General features: G+C 45.4%; 1 protein-coding gene across 1 annotated transcript in view; it reads right to left on the bottom strand.

Annotated features, from left to right (window-relative positions):
- Positions 1–12,112, bottom strand: part of LOC306916558 (oxysterol-binding protein-related protein 8-like) — a 158,109-nt gene that overhangs the window by 66,301 nt on the left and 79,696 nt on the right. The window contains 1 exon segment of the mRNA XM_079494471.1: positions 9,849–10,091. Within this exon segment, the coding sequence (XP_079350597.1) occupies positions 9,849–10,091 (243 nt within the window).

The raw sequence follows: 12,112 nt of genomic DNA, 5'->3' as shown, positions 1-12,112 counted from the left end.
GTGTGTGTGTGTGTGTGTGTGTGTGTGTGTGTGCGCGCGCGCGCGCACGCGCGTGTGTGCGTGCATGCAAGAGAGGTCATGTGGGACAAAGATTAAACATGGGTGGCTAACTTTTTCAAAACAAACAACAAGGTACAATCACTATACCCCAACCAACAGGTGCAGTAGCTACAAAGAAAGAAAGAAAACAAGACTAAAGGTGGCCTTACACTAGCCGATTTTTTTCAATCTGAAATCTGATAGCACCACACACTACAGGATAATCGGAGCGGGGCATAGCAAATATCAAACATTCTTGATGTTGATCGGGCCGATCCCGATCGCACTTTGAGCGGCCCCGAGCAGATCGATTGAGTCGGGCACCCCTAGAGCGTTAAAAAAATCCCGATTATTGGCTAGTGTAAGGCCACCTTAAGTGTCAAAGACAGAAATTGTGGTGTATATTTATGTATAGTCTTGTCTTGAATGTATGCATTGAGAGAAACAACATGTTCCCTTGTCGATAATAAAATCTATCCATCCATCCATCCATCCATCCATCTACAGTGATATTATCACATTGGCCAGTGAATAAATAAATTACCAAGGTGGTTACACTATTGTTCATCACCATCGCCCACTATACAAAGGGCTTCCTGAGGTAGGTAGCAGGTTGCCATGGATACAGACAGACCTCAAGGCCTTTCGAGTGCCGTGCCTACAAGAGAATTGATCATGCTCTCTCCTTTCAGACGGTTTGGTTAACCATTATCTGAACACATGCAGCAGTATGGTCTGAACTGTTATAGCAAGGTGAGAGCAGGCAGTACATATCTGTAAGCCTGTTGCACAATAACATGCTACAGAATCCTCTTGCTTTTTAGTCATCACACTGCATTTAAAGGACCACTTCACCACTTTTCAACCTATCTTCATATAATAGGTCCTCACTAATAATCATGAAAAAATGGCACGATTTTTTCTACTCAGTCTGTGTCTCATAGGACGGCTGTGGGCAGTTTAGAAACCGTCTTCCAGTGACCTCATCATTAGGCAGATTTTTTTTTTTTAAACAAGATTTTTTTACAAAAATATTTAGATTTTCATTATCGTGAGAACGATGGCTTCCATTTTCGCATTGCAACTTTTCAGGACTAGAAAGCCTGCAGTTTTTATTAGCTTGTATTCCCCATCGATGATGTCACTGGAAGACGGTTTCTGAACTGCCCACAGCCCTCCTATGAGACACAGACATAGTATAAAAAAATTGCACCATTTTTTCATGATTATTAGTGAGGACCTATTATATGAAGATAGGTTGAAAAGTGGTGAAGTGGTCCTTTAATGAGCACGCACACAATGCTAAATTGTGAGTTGCATCATTCAATACTCTCTCTTTTAAAAACAAAAACTACAGGGGTTGACCCTAAGGGTTGCCCACCTGCCCCTGGCAGCTAAATAAAACACTAAGGGTTGCCCACCTGCCCCTGGCAGCTAAATAAAACACTAAGGGTTGCCTACCTGCCCCTGGCAGCTAAATAAAACCCTAAGGGTTGCCCACCTGCCCCTGGCAGGTAAATAAAACATTAAGGGTTGCCCACCTGCCCCTGGCAGCTAAATAAAACACTAAGGGTTGCCCACCTGCCCCTGGCAGGTAAATAAAACACTAAGGGTTGCCCACCTGCCCCTGGCAGGTAAATAAAACATTAAGGGTTGCCCACCTGCCCCTGGCAGCTAAATAAAACACTAAGGGTTGCCCACCTGCCCCTGGCAGGTAAATAAAACATTAAGGGTTGCCCACCTGCCCCTGGCAGCTAAATAAAACACTAAGGGTTGCCCACCTGCCCCTGGCAGGTAAATAAAACACTAAGGGTTGCCCACCTGCCCCTGGCAGGTAAATAAAACATTAAGGGTTGCCCACCTGCCCCTGGCAGCTAAATAAAACACTAAGGGTTGCCCACCTGCCCCTGGCAGGTAAATAAAACATTAAGGGTTGCCCACCTGCCCCTGGCAGCTAAATAAAACACTAAGGGTTGCCCACTGCCCCTGGCAGCTAAATAAAACACTAAGGGTTGCCCACCTGCCCCTGGCAGCTAAATAAAACACTAAGGGTTGCCCACCTGCCCCTGGCAGCTAAATAAAACCCTAAGGGTTGCCCACCTGCCCCTGCAGCTAAATAAAAACACTAAGGGTTGCCCACCTGCCCCTGGCAGCTAAATAAAACACTAAGGGTTGCCTACCTGCCCCTGCAGCTAAATAAAACACTAAGTGTTGCCCACCTGCCCCTGGCAGCTAAATAAAACACTAAGTGTTGCCCACCTGCCCCTGGCAGCTAAATACAACACTAAGGGTTGCCTACCTGCCCCTGCAGCTAAATAAAACACTAAGGGTTGCCTACCTGCCCCTGCAGCTAAATAAAACACTAAGGGTTGCCTACCTGCCCCTGGCAGCTAAATAAAACATTAAGGGTTGCCCACCTGCCCCTGGCAGCTAAATAAAACACTAAGTGTTGCCCACCTGCCCCTGCAGCTAAATAAAACACTAAGGGTTGCCTACCTGCCCCTGGCAGCTAAATAAAACACTAAGGGTTGCCCACCTGCCCTGGCAGCTAAATAAAACACTAAGGGTTGCCCACCTGCCCCTGGCAGCTAAATAAAACACTAAGGGTTGCCCACCTGCCCCTGGCAGCTAAATAAAACACTAAGGGTTGCCCACCTGCCCCTGGCAGCTAAATAAAACCCTAAGGGTTGCCCACCTGCCCCTGCAGCTAAATAAAAACACTAAGGGTTGCCCACCTGCCCCTGGCAGCTAAATAAAACACTAAGGGTTGCCCACCTGCCCCTGACAGCTAAATAAAACACTAAGGGTTGCCCACCTGCCCCTGGCAGGTAAATAAAACACTAAGGGTTGCCCACCTGCCCCTGGCAGCTAAATAAAACACTAAGGGTTGCCCACCTGCCCCTGGCAGGTAAATAAAACACTAAGGGTTGCCCACCTGCCCCTGGCAGCTAAATAAAACACTAAGGGTTACCCACCTGCCCCTGGCAGCTAAATAAAACACTAAGGGTTACCCACCTGCCCCTGGCAGCTAAATAAAACACTAAGGGTTGCCCACCTGCCCCTGCAGCTAAATACAACCCTAAGGGTTTCCCACGTGCCCCTGGCAGCTAAATAAAACACTAAGGGTTGCCCACCTGCCCCTGGCAGCTAAATAAAACACTAAGGGTTGCCCACCTGCCCCTGGCAGCTAAATAAAACACTAAAGGGTTACCCACCTGCCCCTGGCAGCTAAATAAAACACTAAGGGTTGCCCACCTGCCCCTGGCAGGTAAATAAAACACTAAGGGTTGCCCACCTGCCCCTGGCAGGTAAATAAAACACTAAGGGTTGCCCACCTGCCCCTGGCAGCTAAATCAAACCTTCAGGCAGGTGGAGTTTCCTTTGTCAAGTTTCAAAAGGCACTTACAGTAGTGTTCATGTGTGTTTGTGGTGAACGAGCTGGCATATGTCACAGTCCTTTGTGATATGCCGACTCCCTCTAGTGCCTAAAGGCAGACATTGCAGCAGCAATCACCCATCCTATTCCAACCACATCCAGCCCCTTCCTCGCCAGGGAAGTAAGCATCAGTCATCAGCAGGCTTGTCTACTGCGACGCCCTCCCTGCTGGACTGCTGGCATGTCCACTTAAGCCCCCCCGAGAGCTGATCTGATCCCAGAATGCAATCTCAACCTCCTCTAAATTGTTGTGACGTTCAACTCCTGCACACACCCTTGACTGCACTTCAAAACACCACCCTTCATGAAGGCCCTCCACTGACTGACTGCACCTCAAAACACCACCCTTCATGAAGGCCCTCCACTTACAACACCACCCTTCATGAAGGCCCTCCACTGACTGACTGCACCTCAAAACACCACCCTTCATGAAGGCCCTCCACTGACTGACTGCACCTCAAAACACCACCCTTCATGAAGGCCCTCCACTTACTGACTGACTGCACCTCAAAACACCACCCTTCATGAAGGCCCTCCAGTGACTGACTGCACCTCAAAACACCACCTTTCATGAAGGCCCTCCACTTACTGACTGCACCTCAAAACACCACCCTTCATGAAGGCCCTCCAGTGACTGACTGCACCTCAAAACACCACCCTTCATGCAGGCCCTCCAGTGACTGACTGCACCTCAAAACACCACCCTTCATGAAGGCCCTCCACTTACTGACTGCACCTCAAAACACCACCCTTCATGAAGGCCCTCCACTTACTGACTGCACCTCAAAACACCACCCTTCATGAAGGCCCTCCACTTACTGACTGACTGCACCTCAAAACACCACCCTTCATGAAGGCCCTCCACTTACTGACTGACTGCACCTCAAAACACCACCCTTCATGAAGGCCCTCCACTTACTGACTGACCGCACCTCAAAACACCACCCTTCATGAAGGCCCTCCAGTGACTGACTGCACCTCAAAACACCACCCTTCATGAAGGCCCTCCACTGACTGACTGACTGCACCTCAAAACACCACCCTTCATGAAGCCCTCCACTTACTGACTGCACCTCAAAACACCACCCTTCATGAAGGCCCTCCACTTACTGACTGCACCTCAAAACACCACCCTTCATGAAGGCCCTCCACTTACTGACTGCACCTCAAAACACCACCCTTCATGAAGCCCTCCACTTACTGACTGCACCTCAAAACACCACCCTTCATGAAGGCCCTCCACTTACTGACTGACTGCACCTCAAAACACCACCCTTCATGAAGGCCCTCCACTGACTGACTGACTGCACCTCAAAACACCACCCTTCATGAAGCCCTCCACTTACTGACTGCACCTCAAAACACCACCCTTCATGAAGGCCCTCCACTTACTGACTGCACCTCAAAACACCACCCTTTTTGTGTTTCTTGTGAGGACTGCGGATGAAAATTAGCAACTGTGCTATATCCGGTGTATTTACGTCCATGTGACGTCCATTAATATGCATTGTCCTGTCCAAATAAACAAATAAAGTAAAGTAAAGTAAAGCTACGTCCAACCAGGAAAACTCTCCCCTGTCAGGTGAAAAGAAGCAGCTTGGACTCCTCATGCATAGAAGGAAGCATGAGGTCAGTCCGCTGCCCCCCAGGTTGGCAGAGTAGGTGTAGCGCCCTGGATTACATTAGATAATTGACACAGGGTAAAAAAATGGGCTGCAAAATCGGGAAAAAAAAATATAGCGTGCTGGAACACAATTTGTGTGCGTATTAGAGTCTCCAAAAATAAAGAGTGAGGTATTAATCAATTTCTGAAGCTGTGCATATCACTGTCTAGTCGTCATATTATACTCATCAGACAAGAAGATCTGACTAGATGAACAAGATGTGATACAATGTGCATCAAGAATGTACTGCCAGTAATCATGTAATGTGATGACGATGATGCTGAAATATGCACTTTATGCGGCACTTTATATATTATATCTTAAGCACTTTTTTTCTTTTTCTTTTTTATCTCTTATTCTTCTACCTGCAATAGATGCAACCGTTCATGCCATGGTGTCTCTTGTCTGTTGTTGTCCTGTATTGTTTTGTATTGTTTGTATGTCGGAAACCACTACTGTTGCTGGTAACACAATTGCCCTTCTGGGACATTAATAAAGACCTTGAACCTTGAACCTTGAATCAAGAATGTAAAACAGGACAGACAACGGGTTCTACCGACCCCAGATTCACCCTGTTCAGCTTTAGGACAGACAACGGGTTCTACCGACCCCAGATTCACACTGTTCAGCTTTAGGACAGACTACGGGTTATACCGACCCCAGATTCACCCTGTTCAGCTTTAGGACAGACAACAGGTTATACCGACCCCAGATTCACCCTGTTCAGCTTTAGGACAGACAACGGGTTCTACCGACCCCAGATTCACCCTGTTCAGCTTTAGGACAGACAACGGGTTCTACCGACCCCAGATTCACCCTGTTCAGCTTTAGGACAGACAACGGGTTCTACCGACCCCAGATTCACCCTGTTCAACTTTAGGACAGACAACGGGTTCTACCGACCCCAGATTCACCCTGTTCAGCTTTAGGACAGACAACGGGTTCTACCGACCCCAGATTCACCCTGTTCAGCTTTAGGACAGACAACGGGTTCTACCGACCCCAGATTCACACTGTTCAGCTTTAGAACAGACAACGGGTTCTACCGACCCCAGATTCACACTGTTCAGCTTTAGGACAGACAACGGGTTCTACCGACCCCAGATTCACACTGTTCAGCTTTAGGACAGACAAAGGGTTCTACCGACCCCAGATTCACCCTGTTCAGCTTTAGGACAGACAACAGGTTATACCGACCCCAGATTCACCCTGTTCAGCTTTAGGACAGACAACGGGTTCTACCGACCCCAGATTCACCCTGTTCAGCTTTAGGACAGACAACGGGTTCTACCGACCCCAGATTCACCCTGTTCAGCTTTAGGACAGACAACGTTATACCGACCCCAGATTCACTGTTCAGCTTTAACCCTAACCCAAGACAGACAACGGGTTATACCGACCCCAGATTCACACTGTTCAGCTTTAGAATGCTCTTAACCCATTTAGACCTGAGGCCGCAGTGGCTGTAGCCTTATAGCTTTTAACCACTTTAACCATTACTTAGAACCATAAACTTTCTTTTGTCTGCCCACTCTTTCTTCTTTTTCTCCTTCTGAAATGTACACTCTGAAGCGATATTGCCCTTTGCCCCTGTTAAGTGTTGACTTGATGCCATATGTAGTCCTGAAGAAAGCAAGGATGTTACAGAGACACTGGAGATGGAGTCACTTGGAGGGGGGAGGGAGGGAAGAGGGGTGAGAAAAAAAAATCCTGGGAACTGCACTTGTGTCCTATGTATGCATAGAAATGCTGTTATTGTACTGCTTTTTCCAAATAAAATAAATATTATTAAAAAAAAAGAACCATAAACTTTACCTGTTGAAAAATAGCAGATCTACAAGCTCATAGCGCCACGAGCTTGTACATCTGCTATTTTTGCTATGATTTAGAAGACATTTGTAGAATCTGGTCTCAGGTCTAAATGGGTTTAAAAGCACATGTCACTTAGCAGAACAACCTCAAGAGGGCAGTGTAACATCATAGCAGAATGTCACTAAGAGAAGCACATATAGAGCTTCTATAGTTCTCTCATTCTTATTGACATAATGAAACAGGTGCTTAGAAAGCAGCATCCAGCCATCCACCTCATCCACCATTATGTTAATGCTTTGCATTAACACATATATATATATATATATATATATATATATATATATATATATATATATATATATATATATATATATATATATATATATATATATATATATTTTAAAATATTTATATCCCACGATTTTGCAACCAATTTTTTCACCCAGTGTCAATTATCTAAAGTAATCCTGGGCGCTACACTTCCTCTGCCAACCTGGGGGGGACCTCATGCTTCCTTCTATGCATGAGGAGTTCAAGCTGCTTATTTTCACCTGACAATGTTTTTTTGTGAGGGTACCTACCCTAGGGGACACGGGAAGAACATGCAAACTCCACACAGAAAGGCCCTGATGATGCGGAGGAGAGAACACGCCACCCAGCGCCCACAGCGTCCCCAGCGGGGATATCGAACCCAGGACCTTCTAGCTGTGAGGTGACGGCACTACCGACTGTGCCACCGTGCCCCCTCTATTTATTTATTTTTATAATATTTATTTTATTTGGAAAAAGCAGTACAATAACAGCATTTCTTTGCATACATAGGACACAAGTGCAGTTCCTAGGATTTTTTTTTCACCCCTCTTCCCTCCCTCCCCCCTCCAAGTGACTCCATCTCCAGTGTCTCTGTAACATCCTTGCTTTCTTCAGGACTACATATGGCATAAAGTCAACACTTAACAGGGGCAAAGGCACCGTGCCCCCTCTAACATATTTTAAATGTTAAAGCCTAGATCATACATGGTCACAAAACAATGTTCCTCACCAAAAACAACTAAAACTAAAAGGGCATAAATGAGTATTAACCCATTTTGGGCGGGAACCCCTTTTGGTGTTAGCATTATGTTATGCTTTAGCTATTGAAAAATAGCAGATCTACAAGCTCATAGCGCGCCACCGAGTGGCGCGCTACGAGCTTGTAGGTCTGCTATTTTTGAAAAATCGAAGAACCACTGACATAGAAACATAGCTTTTTCAGAAAACTGTCAGGATGTAGAAGACATTTTTAGAATCAAAATGGGTTAAAGCTATGATGTTGCATGGCCAGCTGACCGGGGCTCATATTCATCACATGTCTCAGCATGTGTCTATTGAACTGGTTCTGGCTAACAGTGGAAACCAGATGATCATATATAGCAGCGAGGACTCAACAAGTCAAGACAAGGAGCTATTAGGAACCAAACACACTGTGTGGGATATAGAGCATGCCAGGCTTTTTGCTACCATACCATCTGTCAGGTGAGGAAATTATAAAACTGCACAAAGTTCAAAATAATGTGCTGTCTGTAATACAGCACAAGAACATCTGGAAAAATCTGAAAAGAACACCACAATTTGACCCTGAATAGCAGACAGTGGTTTCCAAACGTTTTCATGTCAAGGACCCCCAAATTGACATTTATTAGCCCGCCCCGCGGACCCCCATTTGAAGAGATATGCCAGAGACCCCCATAAGAGAAGAGATTTTACGGCTCTAGCGGTGATTCTCAACCCTGTTTAATTTCAAGGACCCCCGGTTTGATATGCATTAGTCTACGCCGGACCCCCATTTAATGGTATTTCTATCTCTGGGACCCCCAATTTATATTGTAAAATCAATGTTAATTTAACTCTCAGAGTTACAGACCTATAAGGGTCCATTTGGTTCCAAACTATCATTTAGCTGGGGACCCCCTGGAACTGCCTCAAGGACCCCTGGGGGTCCCCGGACCCCACTTTGGGAACCACTGCTGTACAGTACACAAAGGAAGGAGATTTAAGAGGGACTAGATGAGATCTGTGTAAATTCTGTTTGTGCACAGCTGTGTGTTCAGGGACTCAGGATCAATGACTTTTCACTTAAAAATGTTCAATATTTCCCCAAATTAGCCCAATGCATTTGCACGATCTCCATTTTGCACATGCAACTGAGCAAATCCCACATGGGTCAAAAAGCCCACCATCGGAGTTCAAAAAAAGTCATAAGATTTGTCACACACGTTACCGCAGTGAAATTTGTTCTCCGCATTTGACCCATCCCCCAAATCCAACCCTTTGATGCTGAGTGCCAAGCAGGGAGGCATTGGGTCCCATTTTTACAGTCTTTGGTATGACCTGGCCGGGGATCGAACCCCGACCTCCCAGTTTCAGGGCGGACACTCTAACCACAAGGCCACTGTCTGGTGAACATGTCTGAGAACACCAGTAGACCGCCAGAGGAGGCCTTTCTTTGCCTTAGAGGGTCTTCAAGTAGGTACATGTGTCTCCTGTCACAGGCCTAACGGTGTATTTTATTTTATGGTATTTTAATTTATGTTGTATATTATGTAATCTGCCCTGTAAGGATCTGGAGTGTATTAGTCAGTTTGGTATTGACTTGATCATTGTTTGCCAACTGTCATGTCGGTTTATTGTCATTGTTTATGTAAACTGTAAAAAGTGTCCTGTAAGTGTCCATATGGGCTGGGCTTCTTCGGAAGCATGACAATTAAATAAAGAATCAATCAATCAATCAAGTTAACCGAGGCTGCGAGAACTTGAGTCAGGAAATCCTGCTCTCTCTCTCACACATGATGGGAATCGAACACATGAAAACATTGCACCCGTTAAAATAAAACGTACAATTGGAAGACAACTATTACCGTGGCTGTAGCTGATCCCTGGGGTGAGCGGGTTCCCTGGGGTGAGCGGGGAGGGGCTACTGAGGTGATCCCTGATGGGAGTGTGGAGGCCCCCGTCCTTTTCCTTCTCCTTCTCCTTCTCCCTCTCCTTCCCTCCTTCTTTCTCCTTCTCCTTCTCCCTCTCCTTCTCCCGCTCCTTCCCCTGGCGCTGGCTCATCCTCCCTGGGGTCAGAAGGAGGCTGTCATCGCCAGACACTATGGCAGCTGCAAGGGGAGGTCAACGAACATGGAGAGGCAATATTAAGAGAGAGGAAAACAGATTGTGAAGGCGGGGAGAACATGAAGAAAAGGGGAGTAAGTGACAAAAACATTCAGGTCACAGAATCGCCACGAGTTTGTTGTTAAATCAGCATCATCTGTTTCACAACAAAGTACCGGTTCCTGGAGGTTTTTATCCAAAGTAATTCATCCTATACTTACTGTCCTGGTTTTACTCCATCTTCGTTAAATTATTTTTGTGCATTTTTTATGTTTATTCTCTGCAAAAGTTAAATTTCAAGTCCTTTTTTGTTGTCATAATACAGGAGGGGGCAATGATGATGGATGTCCTCACTCAACCTCTCCTCAAATGCATACAGTCAGCATACTGGTCCGCACATAAAGTATGAGAAGTCATACACATCTGGAATGCATACAAACGTCCCCGCTGCGCCGCGCGGACATGAGCTGCTGATGACATTTACGTCATATGGCACTAGTGTGGCGGCTACTATAATTTGTCCTTAACGCTGAACCAATATCACAGAGTTAAAAAGCATCTTGAGCATTATGATCAAAGCTCTCAATATAATGCATAGGCACGCACGGTACTCTAATGCTTTTACACGTAATCCTCAAACGGTCCTACACATTTCACTGCATAGGGCCCGACAAACCGATGACTTCCATGTAAGCCTATAAACAACCCTTATAGAGGGGTCACAGGGACAGGCATCATGGAGCCATATGAGTATATGCTACACTACAGTATATGTGCACGCCCACACACACACATGCAAAAAAGGAAAGAATCTGTGGCATAATCCAGGTCCTAATCCAGCTCAAGTAGGATCCAATGTGACCAGAGAAGCATGGATGGACAACAGCCTGTTTCCAGCACTAACTAGTGTTGAACCCATTCTGGACTGAGGTCGACTAAAAAAAAAAGTCTTCTAAATCCTAACATTTTTCTGAAAAACCTATGTTTCTATGTCAGTGGTGCTCAACCTTTTTCATGTCAAGGACCCCCAGAATTATCTCTATTGGACCACGGACCCCCATCTCAAAATATGTAGTTCCAGGGACCCCCCAGAAGCAAATATTTTAGTCCAAAATGTTCGCTCTGAAATATATATTCAAAGATTTGAGGCACATTTTCACGATTTTTCAAAAATAGCAGACCTACAAGACCTATGAGCTTGTAGATCTGCTATTTTTCATTAGCTAAATTATAACATAATGCTTAAAACACTGAAAGGGGTTCCCGCCCAAAATGCGTTAACCCATTCTGGATGGGAACTCCTTTTGGTGTTTCAAGGATTATGTTATACTTTAGCTATTGAAAAATAGCAGATTTACAAGCTCGCTACGAGCGGCACTCGGGGGGGGTGCCGAGTGACTGCCTAATCAAGAGTTGCCATATTGCATTGCCCTTTTCTTAACCTGACTCGGCCAGATGCGCGCGGTATTGAGTTCACAAGTTCACAATAGTTTGTGAAGCAAGAGTGAAACAAGCTTCTGCCATCTGGCAGGTCACCTACCGTATGTCTTGCCTTAAAAATACATTTTAGTGTAGTGTCTGGCTATAGATTAGCATTTTTGACACATGGCAGCGATGTTTGGACCAGGGCTCAACAGATCGGCTCAACTCACAGGCTTTCTTTCACACAGAGGTAGTGGATACAAAAAGGCTGCTAATGTACTATGGATTAGGGCATTCACTTATAGTCATTTTTACTAGTTGACTAGTTGCCTAGTTTACTAGTCGACTAGTTGTCTTTGGCATATGTATTTTATGATTTGCTTATACTTTTTGTCCTTATGCCCCTTTGCCATATGTATTTTATGATTTGCTTATACTTTTTGTCCTTATGCCCCTTTGGCATATGTATTTTATGATTTGCATATACTTTTTGTCCTTATGCCCCTTTGGCATATGTATTTTATGATTTGCATATACTTTTTGTCCTTATGCCCCTTTGGCATATGTATTTTATGATTTGCATATACTTTTTGTCCTTATGCCC

Source organism: Electrona antarctica (assembly GCF_951216825.1).
Source record: "Electrona antarctica genome assembly, chromosome: 23".
NCBI lineage: Eukaryota > Metazoa > Chordata > Actinopteri > Myctophiformes > Myctophidae > Electrona > Electrona antarctica.
This window is presented reverse-complemented; position numbering and strand designations above follow the sequence as displayed.